At 41.7% G+C, this 26,925-nt stretch overlaps 1 protein-coding gene across 1 annotated transcript in view; it reads right to left on the bottom strand.

Moving 5' to 3' along the window:
• Positions 1 to 315: 315 nt before the first annotated feature.
• EZR (ezrin) overlaps positions 316 to 26,925 on the bottom strand; it is a 90,620-nt gene continuing 64,010 nt past the window's right edge. Inside the window, exons 5-14 of the mRNA XM_069725922.1 lie at positions 23,167 to 23,441; positions 22,666 to 22,749; positions 15,211 to 15,357; positions 11,027 to 11,123; positions 10,538 to 10,701; positions 8,044 to 8,174; positions 6,730 to 6,890; positions 4,460 to 4,552; positions 3,428 to 3,676; positions 316 to 2,037 (exon numbers count right to left, since the gene is read on the bottom strand). Coding sequence (XP_069582023.1) covers positions 1,873 to 2,037; positions 3,428 to 3,676; positions 4,460 to 4,552; positions 6,730 to 6,890; positions 8,044 to 8,174; positions 10,538 to 10,701; positions 11,027 to 11,123; positions 15,211 to 15,357; positions 22,666 to 22,749; positions 23,167 to 23,441 — 1,566 coding nt within the window. The 3' untranslated portion in view covers positions 316 to 1,872. The remainder of the gene's footprint in view (positions 2,038 to 3,427; positions 3,677 to 4,459; positions 4,553 to 6,729; positions 6,891 to 8,043; positions 8,175 to 10,537; positions 10,702 to 11,026; positions 11,124 to 15,210; positions 15,358 to 22,665; positions 22,750 to 23,166; positions 23,442 to 26,925) is intronic.

Raw genomic sequence — 26,925 nt, 5'->3', positions numbered from 1 at the left:
ATTTATTTATATTTATCATCCCAGTAATCATTATTACTATGTTTTGTAATGCTTCTTGGTGACCTCCATAAGGTCTTGATTAAAATAATATTTCTCCTTCTTAAAAGATCAGAGGCTCCAATTACACCCAATATGGTCCTGGAGAACAGCACATTTTATTACGCTTGACTACCAACTTTACCTGTCATTTTACTGCAACTATATGTTACTTGTCTAAAAGAGTAAAATGAAAATACTGTATATTTAGTAGACCTTCCAGTTTCAGCAAACAATGTCTCTTTTCACATGTAAAGACATGAAACATCTTGGAAACTATTAGAAAATTCTATATAAAGTTTATTAACTTTTATTTATACCATAGTTACATAGTTATATAGGTTGGAAAAAAGTCCTAGGTCCATACTTTGCTGTAATGAATAGGGTTTATATGCTAACCCAAAAATATTTCTTCTAATGACCCTGGGGCATGTCATGTTTTCAGATCTAAAAACTATTCTTCAAGTTTATTTTCTAAATGATTCTGTTTTATAATAACTGCTGCTAATTAATTAATTAATTAAGCAGATTTACTAATAGCTCAATAGATCTTAAAGGGCTTATGCACTACTAGGACAACTCCTTCTTAAACTAAATGTTCCTCCCTGATAAAATAATAAAGCCTATGCTCATCTCCCATGCCGATGCAGTTCCAGGTCATGTGGCTCCAATGCGGTGTTGTGACACCTCACACCGGTGCCCAATCAGCATTGGTGTCACTGTCTCTGAAGAGGAAGTCCGTGCTGATCCCTGGCTTCCTATTCATGTTCAGTTTGTCCAATGGCGGAGACAGTGATGCCAGTGCAGACTGGGCACCGGCATCCGAACACCTGCATCGCAGCCTTGGAGAGAGAGTGCTGACACCACGGACCGGCACGGGAGGTGAGTATAGGCTTTATTATTTTATCAGCGCTGACCATATACTTTAAGAAGGGGTTGTCCTAGTGGTGGACAGCCCCTTAAAATGTGACAACCACTGATGTGAGCCACAAATACGTGCAGCGCAGTTGTCACTGTTCGCATTCTCCTTTTTACAGGTCATAGGGAATGTACTACCTAGTAAAAGGGAAAAATGAGCACCAGAAAACTACCTTCCAAGGCGAAAATCTGTGATCAATCCTGAGGCATGATGGGATTGAAAGTTTGAATTATTAAAATGTAGCCATCTTATCAGTTGTAAAAGATATGTCCCTAAATGCAAACCTAAATTCACCCACAAGGTCATGATAATAAAATATTTGACATAGTTTTACTTTTATTTTAAGTTGTTAACACTCAAAACTTTGATCTCAGATAAATGTTACCAGGAGTAAATACAGATTTGTGGTGGTGAAAATTACACAGATCAAAAGTATGGCACAATATTCACCCAGAAATCTTTAATTACACCAATGCAATTTACAGTGAAAAAATATAATATAAACAAATGACCCATTGGCATCAATGTATTAATCAGGTGCCAAACTGCGAACCAGATCAAAATTTGAATCAAGGCTTACAAAAATTTATTTTTTAATTCTCCACAGACAGCAAGCCTTTTGGCACCATAATATTAACATGAATTACTTGTAACTTGATAAACATAAATTTCTAATAAACTTCTAATCTTAAATAATTGGTGCAAAAATGTGCTGCGGTTGCATACGGCAGCCGTAATGCATTTTGGCCCCGAGTAGCTATAAAGACCTGCCAGCTGTCTAAAAAAGTAGAAAGTGGAGAAAAAACATTGCTTCCTTTTGTAGCTATTATGAGTCAACTATACAATGTTATCACGCATGGACCTTTGAGTACATCCATCCTTAATGGAGATATGACTGTGTCTGGTGACAAAGTCCATTACATTGCTTCAAATTCATCGATCCTCTGTTTGGTGTTGCCCTGCCGGATTTGTCTCAGGGTCTTGTACTTGTCACGGCCCTGTCGTATGTTTTCTGTATGTAAGAGATCATTGTGTGTCTTCTTGCTGTCATCGCGAGCTTGAGAAAGCTCACTTGTCAAAGCCTGGTAGAGAAATTTAGGAATAATTAATCAGAACTTTTGAGTATGGAGTCTTAAAAATAACAGCATAGCAAAAATAAACCTCTGCTATTAACGTTGCTTTCTTTTCTAATCTACACAGTAAGGTAAAAATGACTGGAAATTAATTAAAAATGATATTTCTAATTTTGGAAATTTATACATTTAGCCCCCTGGAGACTCAGTCAATTTTTCACTTTTGCTTTTTTTCTCCTCGCCTTTCAAGAGTCATCACTTTTTTCTGTATCCCTCAACATAACTTTATGAGGAATTGGTTTTTTTTTTGTGACATATAATGAACTGAAAAAACAGGAAAAATATTCTAAGTGGGGTGGAAATGAAAAGAAAAACTGCAGTTTTAGCCATCATTTTGTTTGGGGTTTTGTTTTTACGATGTTCTCTTTGCAGTAAAAAAATACTTTGTTTTATGGTTAAAGTGATAGCAAATTTATGTCGTTATTTTATTTTATCATTTTTTTAAGTAGAAAAATATGAAAAAAAAAAAATTAAAGGGAATATCCGTGACTTTGGTTATTTTCTACCTAGGACACTAAAAAATTACAAACAGGTAGTTACTAACTATGGCCAGCCTGTTCTGCCCTGCTCTGCTGGCTCAGGCGGTTATTCCAGTGCTCATGTCAAAAGAGCAGCACTTCGTCTTCTGGTCTACTTTGTAGACAGAACATCACTGCTGATGTCATGAAGGTTGACAGCTGGCTCCCGAGGCACATCAATATAGAAGAGCATAAAACTATAAGCTCCTCTGCTGAAGTGACGTCACCGGAGGCATAAGAATTGCTGGAAAGAGTGGTTCGTGACCGATCTGAGCTGGCAACGACCGTCGCTGGCTACAACAGGCAGGTAGTTAGAAACTACCAGCCCCTAAGGTCTTAGTGCAATAGAAAATAAAAACAGTTCCAGATAAACACCTTATGTAAAAAAAAAATAGCTTTTGTATGTCAATAAGAGTAGAATGATGAAGGTTCACTTATTGAGGGACAAGCTGTACTTTTTGGGATACATACAACTTTTATTACATTCTGGGGAAGAGAGGAGACCAAAAACTGTCAGTTTGCTGTTTTGATCTTCTTTGTTTTCTGTGTGGGATTAACGTTATAACATTTAATTCATTCGGACCATTATGGACGTATTGATACCAAATATGTTCATCCTTTCATGTTTTGTGAAAATGGGATTATTAGATCGGATGTTGCCTAGGTGTTAAAAAAGAACTAGATGCCTATCCCATAACAAATGGGGTTGAGGGCTATAACTATTTAACCAATGAATTATGTGTAAATGATAAAGAGAGGTTATGCTTGATAAATCTGCCACTTATTTCATATTTTAAAAGGCCAAATGAATCTGCACTCACCATTAGCTGCCTCTGTACACGCTCATTCTTCTCGGCCTCAGTAGTGCGCGACTCCTCATGGCGGTCATCCTGGAAATTGTCATAGGTGAATTCTGCACTGTATTCTACTCCATCATCCGGCAAGTGCTCGTTGACGTACTCCCTGACTGGTGGAGGCTCATATACTGGTGGAGGTGGAAGCGGGGGAGCAGTCATGACCATGTGCAGCTCCTCCTTTGTCCTAATAAGATCGCTTTGGGCTTCCTTTGCCTGTTAACCAGATAAAAAGAAACTTAACACTACAGTAGTGACCAAAAGAAATAGTATTCAGTTGTAATGGGCAAGGTGGACAGTTTCATAAATCTGCCCCATTGAGTCCACACATAAAGGGATTTATAACTGGCAGATTGCAGGCGCTCCAGTAATAAGAATTTTTTCTTTAAAAGCTATGGGCCTATAAAGCATACGTACTAAAAAACAATATATGGTAATAATAACAGTTCTAATGTTTAATGAAATGTGCTCCCCTTATACTGTTATAACAAGTCAGACTTGTCAGCTTGATGGACTCTAACAGCTTACGCGGCCACTCTACATTCAATTGAACAGGATATACTCCTTGCTGAACCCACAACAGTCTGCTATCCATTTTGTTACCCAAGTGTGAGAAGTGGTTTCTTTTTGCATGGTGCACAGTTGCCTTCATGCATGATTAATTCTCCTAGATGACAGATCCTTGTTTTGCAATTCTACTCCTAAATCCTAATCCATTAAGAAAATGTTTATATCACATTTAGAGCCAAGTTGGCATATATGGTGAGAAAAGCTCCCAGCAGGTATGCCAAACACATGCATAGGGTTACATTCAGCCCTGAAGAACGTCCTTTTTGCTTCAGTCGGGACAAAACACATCAGAATAGATTTTCTCATACAGAGATGTACAGTAAAACTTGCTGATTTTGTTTTAGTTGTTGAGCAATGCTGAGCATTTAGTGTGAGACTGGTATATTGTGACTATGCAAAGTATAAGAAATGCCTATTAAAAATACATACCCGCAATTGCCATTCACCAACTTCATCTTCTTTAGCTCTTTTTGCTTCTTCTAGAAGGGAAATCCTGGCTGTATATTCTGCTAGCTCTGAAGCCTAAAGTAAAGTGAAAGATTGTACCCAACTGCATGATTATCATTCATTTATTGTAGTGAAAATAATCAAATGGAATAGATAACAGGAAAGACGAATGCATACAGTACAATAGCAAAAAGAGTTTGTAAATGTCCTATTGCTCTATAATGAGAGAGTGAAGCATGCCCGGTATATCAGATTTCATCAGTTAGAATTTGGATTTCTATCTCCTTTTTTGATCCTGCCTATGAGCTGCATGTCCATTTTTTACCCCTGCAAACCACTTGCTCTATGAGAACGCTCTTATTTGGGCCTTAGTCTATATATTAGGTGACCTCACTTGAAATCTGGACTCTACTGGTATATTGCCTCTGGGCTATGAGAATAACAAAACAAAACGCAAAGTAAATGGACTGGGTGAATTTTTAGGTGAATTTCATGACGTGTTTGGTTAACTCGAAGGTGGTTTAGTAACAATTACTGTTCATAATTAAACCCAATTATTTATGTGCATTAAGTAGAAATTCAAAATTACCATCTGTTGGAATTTTGACAAACTGTACATACAGCAAGGAGTGATACTTAACGGGGATCTCCAATAATGTAATAAAATGGCTATGTTCTGCAATTTAAATAGCTGTCCATCCTAGTCACTTGTCAAGATGTCTACAGTCTGAAGAAACAATGCTCCCGAGACCTGTGTCTGAAATGTCAGAAGATTAGTATTGTAAGCACACATGCCAGAGTTGCCAGACTTAAGGTACCGTCACACTCAGCAACTTTACATCGAGGACAACAATCCGTGACGTTGCAGCGTCCTGGATAGCGATCTCGTTGTGTTTTTTACACGCAGCAACGATCTGGATCCCGCTGTGCCATCGCTGGTCGGAGCTAGAAGTCCAGAACTTTATTTCGTCATCAGGTCGGCGTGTATCGTCATGTTTGACATCAAAAGCAATGATGCCAGCAATGTTTTTACATGGAGCTAACAACCAGCGAGAACGATAAGTGAGTCGCCGTTACGTCACTGGATCACCCCTGCATCGTTCTGGAGTAACTGTGTTTGACATCTCTACAGCGACCTAAACAGCGACGCTCCAGCGATCTGCTCGTTGTCTATATCGCTGCAGCGTCGCTGAGTGTGAGGCTTAAGGCTGAGACAGGAGAAGAAATAAATGTCTTTGGCTGACGGAATGAAGTATGAAGGACTGAGGCTGAAGAATAAAGATCTCTTGAGCTCAGTCAGTGAGAAGAATATTTATATCTTATCCTGTCACATACTTCTTCTCAGGGCTTAGAGGTTTCTGTGCTTAATGTACATCTCCTCTGCCAGTTTAGACACAGGTCTTGGGAACACTGTTTTTTCAAACTGCAGCCCGTCTTGACATGTGACTAAGACAGGCTGCTGTTTGAATTATGTAACAGGACCATTTCATTACATTCTTTTAACTATTAGCTATTAAAAGAATTACAGTAGGGAAACATTTAACACGGTTATATTCCTCTCAGGCACTTAGGTGTCACCAGGTTAGTAATCTGGTGTGGGCCAACACTGGTTGCATCCACATTTTTCATTTAGACTACTGTAAATTTTAGGTGTCAACACAATGAAGGGAGTGTGTCCATTTTATCACTGGGAGGAAGCAGTAGTCTGAAAGTTTCCAGGACAGGACAGAAATTAAAGTTAGAATGTCCACAAATTAGAAACTTTTGTGAATGCTTGTTGTGACAATACTGGGTTTACATATCAAGATTTCATTGAATATAAAGCGCTCATGGTATGCTGCTTATTAGTTTTCTTTTCTGGTCTGTTGGGCTATCAAGGTGGTGATCGGTTGGGAGCTCCATGTGGCTTCCCCCTTTCTATACCCCTCTGCCTCTGAATGTATAACCCCCCATTTTTAAATCTTCCATGTTTTCCTTATTGAGTGAATGTTTCAAGATTGCAGATGACCTTTTTTGCACCCTCAAATATAAAATAAGCCAAGATGTCAAGGCTAAATACTGACATTCTATCAAAAGTAAACATCTGACCAGATATTCCATGAATGAGTTCTATGTTTAAGTAGGCCACACTTAATGTGAACCTTCAACCTCAAACCACACCTCTCATTTTGCCAAAAAAAGTGTGGCAACTTTTTCTCACACATGATTTAGGAAAATGTCTGATAAAAGTAAAGGACGGATTTGTGTCATACCAGCTGTTCTTGGCTCTTCATTTGGTCAACTGCTTGTCTTTCCAGTTCTTCTTTGGCACGGAGGGCAGCTATGCGTTCAGCCTCCAGTCTCTCTGCTTCAAACTGAGCTCTTTGTCTCTCTTCCTCCAACTCACGGGCTCTTCTGATCTGGTCCGATAATTCTGTTTAGGAACAGAAATAATGAATCTAAGGCAAAACTCAAAAATAATTTTTTTTGAAAGCTTCTGTACATTTACCGTACATTTGCATGCTAAAACTATTTTCTGTTCCAATGTAACCAAATTTCCAAAAAGATAATCCCAAACACACAGAGAGACTGCAAAAGGTCTGATTTGAACAATAATGTTTATGTGTAAACTCTATGTATAACTTGCAGTTGCACACCGAGGTTAATACAAGCAAGAAAGCCTTCATTTGAGCACTTAATTTTTCTATAGTACTCTTAGGCTATGTGCACACGTTCAAGATTTCTTGCAGAAATTTCCTGAAAAAAACCTGAAATTTTCTGCAAGAAATCTGCATGCATTTTTTTGCGCGTTTTTACCGTGTTTTTTTTTTTTGGCGGATTTTTCCGGACATTTCCAAATGCATTGTATAGTGGGAAATCCGCAAAATGAATGAACATGCTGCATTTTTTTCGCGGAAAAAAACACACCATGTGCACAAAAATTGCAGAATTCATTCTAAATGATGGGATGCATAATGTATGCTGTTTTTTTGCGGTTTTATAGCATTTTTACAGCGCAAAAAAAACGCAAAAAATCAGCAACGTGTGCACACAGCACTAAAGTACCACTCCAATTTTTTTTTATTACAACGCTGGAGTGGAGCTTTAAATGTAAGTCCCTGTCTGATACTCACCTTTCGGCATTTTCATCTGTTTTCGACGCTGCTCCGGCCAGTCTCCAGCGATAAGTAACCGGTATGCAACTCCAGCGTTTCATGGACCTGCGCGGAGGTCACTTTTCAATACAAGTCTATGAGAGCCTTGTTCTGGCTCTCATAGACTTGTACTGAAATCTTGTGATGTAGCTTCTCAATTCAGAAGCTACTGTCACAAGATGGTAACATAGGACCAGAATGGTGCCAAAAATGGTGAAGACACTGGAGGGTGAATATGTGACGGGGGCAGGGGACTTACATTTAAAGCACCCATCCAGCGCTGGAGAAAAAAAAAACACTGGACTGGTGCTGTAAATAGTTTAGTTATTGCTTGGAAAAGCAGTTATTAATAAAAGATGTTTATATCAATAGTCCATACAGAGAAAAGCTTACACTTTCCCATGCATATTCCTGGTCCCTTCCACATCTTACCTCTTTCTGCCCTCTTTGTCTTCTCTTCATAGTCATGCAACCTGAGCATGAGTTCCTCCTTCTCCCTTATCATCAATTCCTTCTCTTTCTCAATGGCTTCCCTCTTCTTCTTCTCATTTTCAAGCTGTTGTCTGTATTGCAAACAATAGAAAAGGGAAAATGTTGAACTCTTATTAAAGTGAGCCATTTGCATGCATCATTAGAAGACATTCCAGGAGATTTACTGTAAGTCTGGGAACAAAAAGGAAAAGATTTCCTTATACGCCGATGAATTGGTAATAATTCAAACATCTCCCTCTGAAATATAATAGATACAATTGAAGATTTGGGATTTTTTCGGGCTTGACTATAAATTGTTCAAAGTCCACATTGCTTCATTTAGTATGTCTCTCTGGGAGGGTTTGTCAAATATTCCTGTGGTACAGAAATGTAAACACCCGCAACATAGCCCCACTCTTGCCGCTGCCGTCTTCCTGCAGCAGCTACCCTGCCTCCTGTGACCACGTTCCAATGCCGCTACCCCTTCCCCCGGTAAGCTACAGTCAGATTATAAGACGCAAACCCCATTCCCCCCAATTTTTTTTTTATTTAATTGTGCTTTATAGTCCAAAAAAAAGGTATATCCCTTTAAATCTCAGCCCTCTGATAATCAAAATGAGGAATAAAGTGAGCGCTTGGGGAAAACTACCCTGTCTGCTTTGGGTAGAACGAACCTTATTAGGATGTGCATTATTCCATGTATCCCGTATGTGCTGCATAACTGCCCCCATGTAATTCAGGAAAATGTATAACATATTCAGAGATATAGTGTGGAAAAGAAGGGTCCACGGAATAAAGTTGGAAAAGCTGCAGCTTCTTAAAAATCAGTGAGGATTAGCTTTGCCTCATATCTGGGTATTACTTAGCTTCCCAATGTCAGCATTTTAGAGGATGGGTGTAGGCAGGGTCAATAATACTAAAACATTTTTTGAGGGGAGTGGTATAAACTAATAGATTTGTTAGAATCTCACAATTTCAAGGGTAACTTGGGATGCTACCCCACCCTCTCCCTAGTTCTTAATATTTGGTGGATATGTAAAAGAAATGGTTTGGTATGAAGGACTGCTTGAAGTATACACCCCTTTGGAATAATCCTAATTTGAGGGAACTGTAGCATCTGGAGGGATTTGGAGAATGGAGATATCAGGGTCTGAAATATATTTATCAGTTGTTCTTAGATGGCCATTTTTATTCTTCTGACCACTTGAAGCAGGAATTTAACTTTCGCAATTCCAAATTGTTTAAGTACTTGCAATTAAGGCATGCAATAAGGGCTCAGGGCTCCATCCATCTAGAACAATTTAGGGAGAAGAGTCCATGTTTAATGTTAACTTCTTATGACGATCATATGTTCAGAGGATATGTTGCATGGAGACATATATATACCACTCAGCGTCAGAGCCGAGGGGATCGGCGACAGGCGAGTCTCCCTTCCACCAATGGTGATGATTGGGGGTGTGGTGATGTGGCATGTGCTGTCAAGGGGCGTGCCCAAAGATACAGTTATAACTCATATAAGTGATGACAGCATTCAAACACCTCGGGTGGGCGGAGCCACAGCTTGCATGTCATGGGGGGTGGGGAACAACCAGGGGTGAGGTCGATCGATATATCCATTTGGTCTCTTTTTGGAGTAGCAGTAAATCCTAGTTGCCCTCTCTTTTCGGTGGTCTAACCAAGTCAATACCTGGAAATAGATGTGTTACAATCATTATTGATATCTGCAATGCATTCCCATACGTTCCCATATGTTTTGAACCTTGGGAAGCGAGGACTCTGAACCACCGTATTCCTCATTTATTGCAATGTATCTTATTGGTGGTCCTGCAGCAGCCTTTACATGCTTCTATAGGAGATGTGACTGTCACAACCCCACCAAGAGAGCATACCTATAATATTTTATACCACTTGGTAATAAGATAAGACCCTGTTTGCGCTTTTTTTGTGTCTCCAGTTTTACCATGTGAATTATTTTTATTATTATTAAAACAAGCTTTTTGACTAATCGTCATGTTTAGAGATGGGAGAAACGATTCACAGGACTCAGGTCTTTCGGCCAGGTCAGGAATTTCTTGGCAGCTGGACAGGCGGCCTGTACATCTCTAACTCCCGGCATTCCAAGCTCTTCTTTTAATTAACGCCCTTGACGCGACGTCTTCTTGGGGTTATACCTCAATGATGATGTCATGTCAGGCCAAGCTATTCATAAGAAGAGCCGGGAATGCCAGGAGGTAAGGAGATTTGCAGGACTCCCATCTAGTGGTCACAGATTACCGACCTGGCCGATGGACCCGTGAGTCGATTCTCTCATCTCTAACCATGACCAATATTTTTTCAAACTTTTCCAACTAACAGAGTACTATAACTCCATACATTACAACTATTGGCTATATCAGACGAAATAGTTGTGACTGTCTTTGCTACACAAGTAAAAGTCATGTACTGGTCTCCTCACCGCTCCAGTTGCTTTTGTGCCTTCTCCTCCTTGGCCTGTGCTTTCATCTGCTGCACTTCAATAGTGTCTGGCTTCCTGCGGCGCATATACAGTTCATGATTACCCATGCAAAGCTGCAAGATTCTCTTGTTAATTCTCAGGCGTGGAGCATAAAAGACAAAGTCCTGTCATTACAAAAGAAAATGGATTATACCCAGATAATACATAGTTAAATGCACTGATAATTGAGGTTACCATTTCTGAGGATGTAGGTTGCTTTACAGTACTGGATGTGGTCTAAATTACAATATCAGAATGACAAATGCCTGCTACTCCTATTGACAAGAATACAATGGAATTTGTACACCGTAATCTAGTTGCATTTATACCCAATTATAACTTGTAAAAATTGAACCAATTATGAACTAGCAACTGTTTTCCATCCATCTCGAACAATTTGGGGAGAAAGGTCCATGTTTTATGTTAACTTCTTATGAAGATCACACTTACAGGAGCCTTCTTGTCAATTGGTTTAATGATGAACTTCTTGTCATTGAAGGAGATATTCCTGATTTCACTCCAGGGAAAACCAATCTTTGGGGTCAATCTATAAGAAGGTAAAGTAGATAAAATTAAAAATATATTGATTACTCTACTTGTGTACCGTACTAGAGCTTAAAACTGCCGACAATTTGGAATTGGACATGATGCAAGGTAGAAAATGGTGCAGAGATGACAGCAGTGGAGTTTAGGTGCATGCTTTCATTTGGAATACTTACCTGCATGATCTCTAGCACATGCATTGTATAAGTATCATAGTATACAATGGTATGTGCAATTGTCTACTTAAAAGGGTCTGTCAATATATTTTTTTTCTATGGAGATAAGCTTTCAGAGGCCTTAAAAAAACAGTTTTACTTGCCCACCAATGCCCAAGTACTGGCTCTTCGCAGCTATCCACACCCATGGTCTTTGTTGACAGGCTACAGCAGTGACGTCACAACTACAGCACACATGACCACTCCTAGTTAACTACCGGCCCAGTGGTGTCATGTGATGCCTACATTGGCATCACACGTGAGCCCACTTATTGGCTGCAACAGGAATATAGGCTGTATTTGTGACGTCACTTCTAGATCTTGTCAACAAAGAGGTGCCAGATGTGAAGAACCGGCGCTGGGTGGGTGAGTAAACCAATTTTTGTTATTTTTAACTTCTGAGAGCCTAATCATTAATAAAATAAACACATTTAACACAAAATCTTAGTGTCATGTGATCTGCAGTCGAACCACCAGTAAAGAACCGTACGTTGTCGGTAGGCCAGTCTGTGACTTCCTGTGAACGTTCTATGATCATCACCTATCATATCTCTTCCAGCAGCTCTCAGACAACCCATTTTTACACAGCTTGATCCTCCCTGTTACCTTATATGTCACTTAAGTAGTATTAATTCTGCCGTATATAAGTGCAGTAATATAAGACATGAGTCCACACAGTGATCAGCTGTAGAATGATAAAACTCTGTCTCACACTGACAATCTACAGATCTATCTATGGTTGTTGTGTGAAAAATATGCAGTATATAACATGAGATGCATCTTCTGCCTATCACAAGCAGGAGGCGGGGAAATAAATAATCTACATAGCAGAATACCCAGATATGACACATCAACAAAAACAGTTATAAAAGCATAGAAAAAAATCATGTATATTATTAGAAAAAGAGCCCATACATTATAAAGGCATAAAAAAGCATATACGGTACTTTATGAAGGCTCCGCATTTGTTACATATCTAACTGTAATCTTATTATGGTTGACGAAAATTAAAGGGGTTGCCCGTTCTAAAATCAAAAGTCTGTAGTCACTCTGTGTGACTGCAGACTTGTGAATTCTCCCAGCGCACACACCGTGCGCTGCAAGTATTCGCCGTTACCTGTCCCAGGAATGGCAATCAAGTATTAATATGCATACCTGGTAGAACCCATCTAGTGGGTGCAGACTCACTCAACAAACTTGTATTGAGCGAGGCTGTGCCTACTAGACAAGTTCTGCCCAGGAATATGCATATCACGTACTTGAGTGCCAGTCCTAGGACAGACAATTGTGTGTGCCCTGGGAGAATTCACACAAGTCTGCAGTCACACAGACCCATTTAAGAAAACATGTTTGCTTCTTTTTTCTAGAAATAGTGCCATTCTTGTCCATGATCTGCAAATGGAATTTCTGTATTCACAAACTATAGACAAGAGTGGCCCTGTTTCTGGAAGAAAGCAAACCTGTTTTCTAATTCTAAGTTCTTGTATATGGAATAAAAAAAAGTGCTAAGGTTAAAAAAAATGTTCAACAAGTCAGACAAAACTTCAGGGAATACCTAACATACAAAGTACATGATGTGCTAAATATGCAGTCACAGACATCTTGATATAAAACTTATCACAAGTACTTCACAGGTGAAACCTGGCAGATAGCCACAAAAGTACTTGGCAACGTACACAATGAATAACACAATGGATATAAAACTCTCCTGAAAGCACAATGCCAAGTTAGGCTACTTTCACACTAGCGTTAACTGCAATCCGCCGCAATGCGTCATTTTGCAGAAAAAACGCATCCTGCAAAAGTGCTTGCAGGATGCATTTTTTCCCCATAGACTTGTATTGACGACGCATTGCGACGGATTGCCACACGTCGCATCCGTCGTGCGACGGATGCGTCGTGCTTCTGCGGACCGTCGGGAGCAAAAAACGCTACATGTAACGTTTTTTGCTCCAGACGGACCGCTTTTTCCGACCGCGCATGCGCGGCCGGAACTCCGCCCCCACCTCCCTGCACCTTACAATGGGGCAGCGGATGCGCCGAAGAAATGCATCCGCTGCCTCCATTGTGCAATGCGTTAAACGCTAGCGTCGGAATCTCTCCCCAACGCATTGCGACGGGGAGATTCCGACGCTAGTGTGAAAGTAGCCTTATTAGACAATCTGCTACTGACTGCCGCTGAAAGGAATATAAACCATATAGGTAGGTAGATAGGGGATAGAAAGATACATAGATACGTAGATATGGGATAGATAGATAGATAGATAGATAGATAGATAGATAGATAGATAGATAGATAGATGTGGGATAAATAGATAGAGAGATATGGGATAGATAGCTAGAGATATGAGATAGATAGATATTAGATAGATAGATAGATGAATGAATAGATAGATAGCTTAGACAAATCTAAAAACTGTACCAACATATTTGGATTTATAAGGGCTCTGCTAGCCACAAGCTCTGGGAAATCAAGGTTAAAATGAGTCAATTAGGAACTGAGTCAAAGGCAACAACAAATGCTTTGTCCACATATTTGGAGTTTCTGATGTGATCTAAGGTATGTTTTTCTGCTCCGTCTTGTACTTTGCAGCTCGTAGAACCTGTTTGTGTCTCCATAGTGACTCTGTAGGCATCCCGTATTTCAAATAATGAGAAAAAAAAAAGTCCTGGCAGTTTCTATTACGTAACCCAGACAGGCACTCCTTGTTTCTCCACAGGGAGGAATCTGTAAAGCTGGCAACTTGCGAAAGAATGACTTCATGTACTCCTTTCTATTTCTCTAGACAGGGCAGGGGGCTGACCACACCTTGTACTGAGCCACTGGATGGAGACGCATACAGACCCCTATCTTTACATGCAGTATTGCACTGGAGCATACAGTACAATATCAAATCACTTGCTTGTTTATTCTGCCATCCTGACATGTAATTCCCTAGTCTTTCATGCTACCTGATAGTAAGATGTCATTCCAGCCACAGCACAGAATGACTGGAATAATGACAATATTCTTAATCATAGAGCAGTCAGAAAGGGACCAGGTCTGGGTAATCCGGCATCAGTATTCACCAAGCGGTGCAGACATACAGGCACCGGGCACCACTGGGATCCTTGCTCCTGGCATGATAATTACAGCTCTGCATCACAAGGCACAGCTATACAAATCCAACCTGCTGTCAGGCTTAGGCTAGGTTCACACTAGCGTTGCGCCGCCCTGCGTCGGCGACGCAACGCGCGACGCACGTAAAAACGCGCGCAAACGCGCGCAAAAACGCGCGCGTTTTGCGACGCGTGCGTCGTTTTTGACGAAAATCGGACGCACAGAAAATGCTACAATGTAGCGTTTTCTTGCGTCCGACGCTAGCGTCGGAAACGACGCACGTGGCAAAAACCCCACCAAAACAACGCACGCGTCCCCTATGTTAAACATAGGGGCGCGTCGCCGCTGCGTCGCCGCTGCGTCGCCGGCGCAACAGCGACGCACATTGGCGGAACGCCAATGTGAACGTAGCCATAGCTGCTTGGCTGCGATTGTAAGATGCCCTACTGTAAGCATAGCACCAGAATTACTCACTGACATATATATATATATATATACTGTTTATATAGGTGGAGAGGTGATCTAGGTAAACGTATCTATCTATATCACCCATCCACAGGCTATGAATCACTGGGTCCTCAATAACTGAGACAACAACCATTCAAGTCTCCTCGCTGCATGTATCCTGAGGAGTTTAAATGGAGCAAGTGTCAGCTATTTATCTCTTATACTGGGGATAGGTGGAAAATATCTTTACGAGGTAGGCTTTTTAAATAATAGATGTGCAAGAGTTAACAATATTATTTTGAAAACAACATTTTCAATGAATTACTCACTTGTCATCGTGCTCATAAATATTTAAGCCCAAAGAGTCAACACCCAGCCAAAGGTCGGTGCCCTTTTTATTCTTAATTTCAAAGTAGTTAATACCATACATCTCCAAATCTTGAGCAATCTTCAGATACTCCAGCATTGCATCCTCTCTGCAAACCAAGAATATTTGTGTGCATCAGTATACAGTAAGTACAGACATGTTCCTCCTTATCTTTCCTCCACATATCCCAATATGAGTGGCATTAGATGACCAGCTTTAAAGGGTTGTCTGGTAAAAGGAAGTATACGGGACCCCCACAGGTCGTCAGAATGACGCACTTTTTTCCCAGGTAGGGTGGAGCAGTAGTATGATTGTCGACCCCTGCTCCATTCATCATGCATGCGGACTGCTAGAAAAAGTCGAGTGCAATTCTTAGTGATCCCATAGAAAATTAATACATTAAAATTAATAAAGTCAAAGTGGAGCATGTACACTGCCACTTCATGCTAAGGCAGATAAAAGTCTTCCATTCTGCAGATTGGTGGGTTTCTCAATGGTTGACCCCCCAACTGATCTACAAGTCATCACCTATTCTGTGGATAAGTGATTATTTATTTTCACCGGATAGCCCCGGTTAATGAAAAAAACATCATTTTGTACCAGTCAATTTAGGTTATCATGAGCCAAGTAAAAATTAAAAGATGGACGCATCTGTATTGTCATTAAACCCACAAACTCAGCATCTAACCTCTAATATTAGCAGTAACCAGGAGGTCACATGGAAAAAATGTCTACTTACTATAGTCTAGGCTAGCTGATTAGTTTAACAGACTTTGCTAGTCTTGGCATGAAAAGCACTGGAGAATAACAGAAAGAACATTGAACAGCCTGAGGCTTCTTCCTGACTAACATGCCTATTTCAAGTCTAAGCAAACAACTCAGCATACTATATCATTGGAAAAGAATATGCCAAAGGGTATTGTTAATGTTTGTAAATTTAAATGGGTATTCCAATTTTGTAAATGGATGGCATATTGCAACTGCGCAGGCGTTGGGGTATCAGCGCAGTCCAGCGCGAAGAGTACACCCCACATGATTCCCTCTCCAGCCGGGTGCACACAGAGCAGTAGCCACAGCCAGGAGCCCACACCAGCTCCACACAGGCGGAGGAGGAGCAGACTATGGGGCAGGCGACCAGGTGCTGTGGATAGCAGAACAGGACCTCCGAGGAGGAGCGGGCGCCCACTGAGCACAAGCAGCAGGTGCCAGGGGAGATACACAGAGAGAAATTTGTATTTGATCCGTTGCTGATTTTGTAAGTTTGCCCACTGACAAAGACATGAACAGTCTATAATTTTAAGAGTAGGTTAATTTTAACATTGAGAGATAGAATATCAAAAAGAAAATCCAGAAAATCACATTGTATAAATTACATAAATTTATTTGCGTTTTGCAGTGAGAAATAACTATTTGATCCCTCTGGCAAACAAGACTTAAAGATAATCTGTCACCTCATTTTTCGCATATAAGCTGCGCCCACCACCATTAGGGGCCTATCTACAGCATTCTGTAATGCTGTAAACAAGCCTCCGATGTAACCTGAAAGGTAAGAAAAACAACTTAGATTATACTCACCTGGGGGCGGTCTGGGTCCGATGAGCGTCGCAGGTCCGGGTCCATGCTATGACGTCCTCTTCCTTGCTTCATGTCATGTCTCATGCGCAGGGGTAATTCTCTGCCATGTTGAGGGAAGCGTAAAGTACTGCAGTGCGCAGGCGCTGGGCCTCTCTGAGCTTTCCCGGCACCTGCGCACTGCAGTACTTCGATCTGCCCTCAACAGGGCAGAGAATTATGCCTGTGCATGAGCCGCGACATGAAGCAAGGAAGAGGACGTTGACCATCGCATGAAGATGGGAGGCGCCGGACTGGACATGCGACACCCATCGGACCCAGACCGCCCCTGGGTCAGCATAATCTAAGTTGTTTTTCTTATATTTCAGGTTACATCGAAGGCTTATCTACAGCATTACAGAATGCTGTAGATAAGCCCCTAATGGTAGTGGCTGCAGCTTATGGCTATGTGCACACGTTCAGGAATTCATGCAGAAAATTCCGGACATTTTCTGCATGAAATCCGCAAGAAAACCGCATGCGTTTTTGCCGCGATTTTGACGCGTTTTTGCCGCGTTTTTTCCCGGACACTTCCCAATGCATTTTGGAGTGGGAAATCCGCAAAAAAAAACGCAAAAAGATAGAGCATGTCCGGATTTTGTGCGGTATGCAGTTTTTATGCGGAAAAAAACGCATCATGTGCACAAAACATGCGGAATTCATTCTAAATGATGGGATGCTTATTGTATGCGTTTTTTTTGCGGTTTTATAGCGTTTTTATCGGGAAAAACCGCGAAAAAACCGCAACGTGTGAACACAGCCTATATGCGAAGAATGAGGTGACAGATTCCCTTTAATAATTGGTGGCAAAACCCTTGTTGGCAAGCACAGCAGTCAGACATTTTTTGTAGTTGATGATGAAGTTTCAGGAGGAATTTTGGTCCACTCGTCTTTGCAGATCATCTCTGAATCATTAAGATCTTGAGGCTGTCGCTTGGCAACATGGAGCTTCAACTCCCTCCATAAATTTCCTATGGGATTAAGGTCTGGAGACTGGCTAGGCCACTCCATGATCTTAATGTGCTTATTTTTGAGCCATTCTTTTTGTTGCCTTGGCTGTATGTTTTGGGTCATCGTCTTGCTGGAGGACCCAGCCACGACCAATTTTTAATGTCTTGGTGGAGGGAAGGAGGTTATCACTCAAGATTTTACGGTACATAGCTCCATCTATTGATGCGGTGAAGTAGTCCTGTGCCCTTAGCAGAGAAACACCCCCAAAACATAATGTTTCCACCTCCATGCTTGACAGTGGGGATGGTATTCTTTGGATCACAGGCAGCATTTCCCTTACTCCAAACACGGCGAGTTGAGTTAATGCCAAAGACCTCAATTTTTGTCTCATCTGACCACAGCACCTTCTCCCAATCACTCACAGAATCATCCAGGCATTCATTGGCAAACTTCAGATGGGCCTGCACATGTGGCTTCTTGAGCAGGCGGACCTTGCGGGCACTGCAGGATTTTAAACCTTTATGGTGTAACCAATAGTTTTCTTTGTGACTGTGGTCCCAGCTGCCTTGAGATCATTAACAAGTTCCCCCTGTGTAGTTTTAGGCTGATCTCTCACCTTCCTCATGATCAAGGATACCCCATGAGGTGAGATTTTGCATGGTGCCCCAGATCGATGTCAATTGACAGTCATTTTGTATTTCTTCCATTTTCTTACTATTGCACCAACATTTGTTCCCTTCTCACCCAGCATCTTACTTAAAGGGACATTGTCACCCCCTCCAGCTGTTATAAACTAAAAGAGCCACCTTGTGCAGCAGTAATGCTGCATTCTAACAAGGTGGCTCTTTTAGTTTTTGCTTCTGTTATTCCCTCAATAAAGCGTTTTATAATTTTCCCCAAATACCTATGTTTAGACCTGGAGGCAGGTCTGAAGCCCCCTCCTTGAAGCGCCCAACTGCCGTCAGTCATCTCTTCTGGGGCGCTGGTCGCCACCCCCTCAGCGCTGTTTTTGTCTGAAATCCGGCGCCTGCGCTGTGCGTGCCTGCCAGGGGCAGGCGCATTGAGTATTGGCCGTCATAGCTCAGATGCCGGGTTCCTGACGGCGCCTGTGCGGGCAGTGCGGCCACCCTGTTGCTGAATCCCCGCCCCGCACTGTGTTATGCATTATGCACAGTGTGGGGCGGGGATTCAGCAACAGGGTGGCCGCACTGCCAGCACAGGCGCCATCAGGAACCCGGCATCTGAGCTATGACGGCCAATACTCAATGCGCCTGCCCCTGGCAGGCACGCACAGCGCAGGCGCCGGATTTCAGATGAAAACAGCGCTGAAGGGGCGGCAACCAGCGCCCCAGAAGAGATGGCTGATGGCAGTTGGGCGCTTCAAAGAGGGGGCTTCAGACCTGCCTCCAGGTCTAAAGATAGGTATTTGGGGAAAATTATAAAACGCTTTATTGAGGGAATAACAGAAGCAAAAACTAAAGGAGCCACCTTGTTAGAATGCAGCATTACCGCTGCACAAGGTGGCTCTTTTAGTTTATAACGGCTGGAGGGGGTGACAGTTTCCCTTTAAGGTTTTGTAGCCCATTCCAGCTTTGTGCAGGACTATGATCTTGTCCCCAACATCCTTAGAAAGCTCTTCGGTCTTGTCAATGTTGTAGAAGTTAGGCTGCCGTCACACTAGTAGCATTTGGTCAGTATTTTACATCAGTATTTGTAAGCCAAAACCAGGAGTGGAACAAATAGAGGAAAAGTATAATAGAAACATATGCACCACTTCTGCATTTATCACCCACTCCTAGTTTTGGCTTACAAATACTGATGTAAAATTCTGACCAAATACTGATAGTGTGACGGCAGCCTTAGAGTCTGACTGATTAATTGAGTCTGTGGACAGGAGTCTTTTATAAAGGTGACTATGTAAGACAGCTGTCTTTACTGCAGGTAACGAGTTAGTTAGGAGCGTGTATCTGGTCTGTAGGAGCCAGAACTCTTAATGGTTGGTAGATGATCAAATACTTACCGTATATACTCGAGTATAAGCCGACCCAAGTATAAGGCTAGGTTCACACTTGCGTTGTGCAGTCTGTTCAACAAATCCGTTAAACGGACTGCACTAACGCAAGTGCCAACTATGGCACTGCGCTAGCGCAGATGGAGCATCTGCTAGCTCCATCTGCGCTAGCAGTGCGCTACTAGTGACGGACCCGGAAATGCTGCAGCCCGCGTCTCGGGTCTGTCACTCAATGACGGCACATCGCTAGCACACGCCCATTGTGGGCATGCGCTAGCAATGCGTTCGCCATTGCCAGTAATGGCAGCGTTAACGGACTACGTTACACCAGGTTATGCCGCGGTGTAACGTAGTCCGTTAAACGGGTTCACACAACGCAGTGTGAACCCAGCCTAAGCCGACCCCCCTAATTTTGCCACAAAAAAACTGGGAAAACTTAATGACTCGAGTATAAGCCTAGGGTAGGAAATGCAGCAGCTATCGGTAAATGTCAAAAGTAAAAATAGATACCAATAAAAGTAAAATTAATTGAGACATTAGTAGGTTAAGTGTTTTTGAATATCCATATTGAATCAGGAGCCCCATATAATGCTCCATAAAGTTTATGATGGCCCCATAAGATGCTCCATATTAAAATATGCCCCATATAATCCTGCATAAAGGTTAAATATGGCCCCATAAGATGCTCCATTGACACATTTGCCCACTATAATGCTGCACAAATGCTGGTTATGGCCCCATAACATGCTCCATAAAGATATTTTATCTCATATAGTGCTGCACAAACCTTGACTATGGCCCTATAAGATGCTCCATACAGACACCTGCCCCATATACCGTAATGCTCCACAAACGATAATTATGGCCCCATACAGACACTTGCCCCATATAGTGCTGCACAAACGTTATGGCCCCATCCAGACACTTGCCCCAAATAGGGCTGCACAAACGTTATGGCCCCATACAGACACTTGGCCCATATAGTGCTGCACAAACGTTAATTATGGCCCCATACAGACACTTGCCCCATATAGTGCTGCACAAATGTTCTTTATGGCCCCATACAGACACTTGCCCCATATAGTGTGCACAAACGTTCTGGCCCCATAGATGCTCCATACAAACACTTGCCCCATTTGCTCTTGCTGCGATAAAAAAAAATCACATACTCACCTCTCCGTCGCTCAGGCCCCCGACACTTTCAATATTCACCTGCTCTTCGTTCCGGGCGCTGCTCCGTCTTCAGCGTCTTCTGCACTGACGTTCAGCAGAGGGCGCGCACTAACCACGTCACCTCGCCCTCTGACCTGAGCGTCACTGAAGAAGATGCTGAAGATGGAGCGGCGCCGGAATGGAAAGCATGTGAATATTGCGCAGCGCTCCCCTCTATGCTCCTGGCGCTGTGAAGTCCCTGCTTCCCCAACGCCGCAGCTTCATCCTGTACTGAGCGGTCACCGTTACCGCTCATTACAGTAATGAATATGCGGCTCCTCTTCCCATAGAGGTGGAGCCGCATATTCATTACTGTAATGAGCGGTACCATGTGACCGCTCAGTACAGGAAGAAGCTGGGGCGCCAGGGACCTGCAGTGACCGCGCCAGGAGTAGGTGAGTATAATCAGACAGCCCCCGCTCCCCCTCCCCTGCCGACCCCTGGGTATGACTCGAGTATAAGCCGAGAAGGGGACTTTCAGCCCCCAAAAATGGGCTGAAAATCTCAGCTTATACGGTATTTCTCACTGCAAAATGCAAATAAATTTATATCATTTATACAAGGTGATTTTCTGGATTTTATTTTTGATATTCTATCTCGTAATGTTAAAATTAACCTACCCTTAAAATTATAGACTGTTCATGTCTTTGTCAGTGGCAAACTTACAAAATCAGCAAGGGATCAAATACTTATTTTCCCCACTGTACATCCTTGCCTGACATTGGGTTCTTGCTTTTACCCCTCTGCTATTTGCTATCTCTGCTCTCTATTTTCTCTCCACACTCTCTACCTTGCTTTCTGCTATCTCTGCTCTTTCTTGCTCCTGTAATTTACCACTGTCTCTCCCTGGCCAGTAGGCTGCTGCCTCCACTTTATGCTTTTTAAAATCTGCAGTCTGGTACCCCTGCTCCTGTCTGTGGCTGCACTTGGTTGACCCTGCCTGGTCTGATATCCCTGCCTGCTCTCTTGCTCCTGCCTGCTATTTCTTGCTCCTGCCCCTACCTTTTATGATATCTCTGCCTGCTTGCCCCTGTCAGCTCTCTCTTGCCCTTAACTTTTCTGATATCCCTGTCTGCTCTTTCTTGCCCCTAACTTTTCTGATATCCCTGTCTGCTCTTTCTTGCCCCTAACTTTTCTGATATCCCTGTCTGCTCTTTCTTGCTCCTACCTTTTCTGATATCCCAGCCTGCTCTTTCTTGCCCCTACCATTTCTGATATTCTTGCCTGCTCATTCTTGCCCGTACCTTTTCTGATATCCCTGCCTGATCTCTGTTACCCCTCCCTAGTCTCTATATGAGTTGATTTTATCTAAACTAAAAAGTATCCAGGTTCAATTGGCGTGTTGGCACTTTGCAATAAATAAGTGGGTTTTGGGTTGAAGTTTGGGCACTCGGTCTCTAAAAGGTTCACCATCACTGTTACAGTGCCCCACCCCTTTCACCAATCCTTCACTCAGTCAGTCTCTGTGCAGGGAACTACAATATTGTTCCATTCAGTCGCATGGATTGCCACTGGGCAGGGAAAAATAAGGCACTGCAGACTGAATACTCTCCATACGATGGTGGATTGCCATGTATAATAAGGGATGCATTCTGTAGAAGCCGTCATACATACTGACTGCAGAAAACTTACTTGAGCATGCCACGATGTTCTGAGTGCCACACCTCAATCCTCTCCTCCCACTGATCTCGGGAGAGCTTGTGTTGATCCAACACTCTAAAAAACAGGAAACCGATATCATGCAGACTGTCACTCATTCATACATGGGAAATTCATGGACATTTATAGACGGACACAAAGATGAATAAATAAATTAAAGTCTTTTGAATGCAAAAAAGAAATGTTCAGCGCATGCAAAATTTAAGCTTGAGAAACCCATCCTATTTGTAATGTGATTTCCGCCCTCTAGCAATATTTGAAGACAGGATATTTTACAAGGATGCAGATAACACGACCCTATGGTTACTGAATAATAGCTGGGATTATATGAGGGTCATAACATACGGAATTTAGTGCTGATAATACGATCCAAACAAATCAACGACAACTCCCCACTGAAAAATCTGTTGAATTATTACAGATTATTATTTCTTTGCCAGCTGTCTCTGATGGTGAAATGTAAGATGAGCTCACCTTTGTGGTAGAAGACGTTCTGAGCTCAGGTATCCAGACTTGTGTGTTTCCCGACTGTAGTCTCCAAACTTGGCTTGTACGGCATAAGAACCGAGGAGGACGGCCGTCTCAGGAGGGCAGTACACTTCGTCACTCAGGATTCCTTCTTTGACTTGCAGGAAAAACAGTTTCTGAGTGATGTCCTGGATTAGCTCCTCGGACACATCCTCAGGGAAAAACTTGGCACGGAACTTGAACTGAAGAGGGTTCTCTTTTCTCACTTCTTGTGCAGATACCTGCCCAATAGTAAGTGGTCATAATCAATACCATACACCTGCATCATATATTCTACTATTAGGGCTCATTCAGAAGTCCATTTTGTTCACATACGAGAAAATCAAACAGATTTCTTTGATCAGGCACAGATCAGAGTGTGGTGCAAGTGTCATCCGATTTTTTTGTACATGGAGAAATTAAAGAAAAAAAATCTCCTTCTTCTCCATTCTTCATTTGATCAGACCCTTGGATCAAAATCAGACATGTCTCAGATATAAGGAAAAAAACAGCCATTTGAAAGTCCCTATAGACTATTACATGCACGAGTGCTATGCGTGAAAAACATAGATAGCACTCGTACGTGAAAATTGGACGTTTGAATGAGTCCTTATTAAAACCTCAGCTCTTCCGGAACAAGTAGGAAGCAATGAATCCCTCAGAACAGACATGTAGAGCCTGCAGTACAACAGTAACAATGGTATGGCCATACAACTACATACAGAAAAACATTCATTAGGCTTTGTGTTGGGGCCACCTCACACCCCTTTAGTCTCCCATTACTCCTCGGCCATTTTGTAGTATTCACTTTGGTAATACTTATAACCATTTAAATAGTTCTTGTTAAACTATTTACTGGTATACTCTTTTTGTCTTATTTATTATCTCAGATCTCCATATATTATACAGTTTCTTTTTTCTTTGCACTTGGCACTTTACACAGTGAGTGATATGTTGCATTTTCCATGGTAGCAGGTTTGCCATCTTAAATGAGATAGGGGGTATTTTTACTTAAATACTTGTGTTTTTGGTAGCTTTTGTAGTTAGCTTTGTGCTGTTATGCGCTTTTAAACCCATTCCCAATTTCCAAATTGGAAGTGGGTGTATGTAGTAAGCTCAGAATCAGAGTCTGCACCATACCTGGCAGATAATGACTGTGACACACAGCCAGGATCTGCCTCTAATTGCCAAGGGTGGAGATGTTAAAGAGTTACCGTAAATGCTGCTGTCAATCTGTGACAGCAGCAATTACAGCGCTCCAGCATGTGGGTGCAACGGTTCGCGCACATATCTTCCTGCCACGAAGTGATTGCAAGGCAACTGATGAGCTGCTAAGGCAGCTGGGGGTCTGATGAAGACCCTTTTGCCTGTCACCACAGGGTTCGGTTGTGCATTGCTGTACATATATTATATGTGATCAGACGATTGTAGGTTCAAGTCAAGTCCCCTGAAGGGACTAACAAATACTGTAAAAAGTAAAAAATCCCATAAAATTTTAAATGAAAAATAAAAAGTAATAATAATAATACACATATTTGTTATCCCTGCATCCATAAACATCTGATCTATCAAAACATAAAATTCATTAAACTAAAAGGTAAACACCGTGAACAGACTAAAAATGTAAACAATAAAATTAAGTTTTTTGATCGATGCAATGCTGCAAAAAATGAAATCAAAATCAAAATCTATCCCAAAATGGTATAAATAAAAACATCAGCTTGCTCAGCTTGAAAAAGTCCTCACACAGCTCAATTGACCAAAAAGTGAAAATGTTACAGGTCTCGGAAAATGGTGTTACAGAAAAATATATGTATATTTTTTTTTATATGAATTTCCAAATTTTCTTCACCACTAAAATAATTTTAAAAAAGCTTGACAAATTGAGCATCGCCATAATTGAGTATACGAGGAAACTCATGATGCCCGGTCATTTTTACCACACAATGTACACCAGAGTAACAAAATAAAAAAATCAGAATTGTGTTTTCTTCACAATTTCACCACTCCTGGAATATTGCTGTTTTACATCATATTATCTTGTAAAATGGATGGTATCAATCAAAAATACAACTCGTCCTGCAAAAAGCAAGCCTTCAGACAGCTATGGAGATATGAGGATGGAGGAATAAAAAGTTATGACTTTTGGAAGATAGGGGAGGAAAAAACGAAAACGGAAAATTGAAAATTGGCTGAGTTGGGAAGGGGCTGATAGATTTTTTGCCACATGAATTATTTCTACGGATTTGCTTAATAAATCATATTAAATTCTTCAGTGTGCATGACGTGCCCTCTCTTTTTTTTTGTTTTCTATACATGCAACAACTGCAAATACAACTCTTCTTGCTTTTCAGATCTACGTACATTAGCCCAATCGGCGTTACAAAGCAGTAAGTTATTTATGTGATCATGTAGCCTAGTGGTTGGGAAGTTGGTCATTACATTGTTGCAACATCAGCTGTAATGCTGCGCCAATGACTCAACTGTATGCGCTAGTCACATCTATTCTTGGAAGGTGTGATTTATAGTATTTTCAGAGGTGCAGTGTGTGATATCATTGTTCCTGGTTTTACAGCATAAACCAGCAAGTCAGCAGCTGAACTGCTGGTCCTGATAGTTGTAGACCAAGGTACACCAAGGGTTAGATAAAAAAGCACATGTTTAGTATTCTCTAGCTCCGTCATGTGCCACCAAAACAACCCACTGGAAGGCTGGAATCCACTAGACCTCTGTAGACGTTAGTAACAGATCCTTTTAGTCCCATTAGTTGCAAAGTGGGGCCAAGTGAACACTTTGATCTCTGTGACAAGTGCCTCAAACCATTCCTGAACAATGTTGGCAGAGTGACATGCATAAATCCTGCTGAAAAATGCCACTGATCTTAGGGAATAAAGTAGCCATGAAGCAAAGTTCTTGGCCTGTAACAATATTTACATAGGAATCGCCCTATCTGCCAATATTCATATGAATACCCAAAGCTTTCCAACAGAACATTGTTCAGTGCATCACAATGCCTCCACAAACTTGGGTTCCTCCCAAAATGAATCCTGGTGCCACCTCTACCCGGGGTAAGCCACATATACGTATCCATCCAAATGAGGTGGAGAAATTATGATTAATGAGATCAGGCCACCTTTCTTCACTCCTACATCATCCAGTTCTGATGCTCTTGGCAGTGAACAGGGGTCAACATGAACACTCTGGCATCTTTCTGTCACATCCAGAATTAGCGGTTTCAGAAACTTGTTATGGGGCAGCTCTTCTGTGGGGGACCTGACTATCAAAACGAAGCTATGCTTCTCTCCCAATGAACAGAAATGAGCTTTGTTCATGTTGCCAGCTCTCCGACTGTCTATAATTGGACACTTGGTGAGAAATAACAGCGGCATACCAGGAACATCCCAAAAGGAAGCATATTTTAGAGATGCCCTGATTCAGTCACCTAGACATCACAATTTGGCTAGTCAGTATCGGTACTTCAGATACTTACGCGTTCCGATATTTCTTACTTCCAACTCTAGGAAATAAACCCCACCCTATGAGAGGAGCCATTGCAATAAGATAATAATTGATTTTCATGCTACCTGTCAATGGTTTTAATTTTATGGCTGATCAGTGTAATCTCCCTGTATTACATAAATATTAAACAGTTTCTTTGACCATTCCCAATCTGCCCCAGTAGATAAGGATGCATGTGTTGTGTAAACGTTAGATCCATATCTTCCT

This window comes from Ranitomeya imitator, chromosome 5, assembly GCF_032444005.1.
Source record: "Ranitomeya imitator isolate aRanImi1 chromosome 5, aRanImi1.pri, whole genome shotgun sequence".
Lineage (NCBI taxonomy): Eukaryota > Metazoa > Chordata > Amphibia > Anura > Dendrobatidae > Ranitomeya > Ranitomeya imitator.
This window is presented reverse-complemented; position numbering and strand designations above follow the sequence as displayed.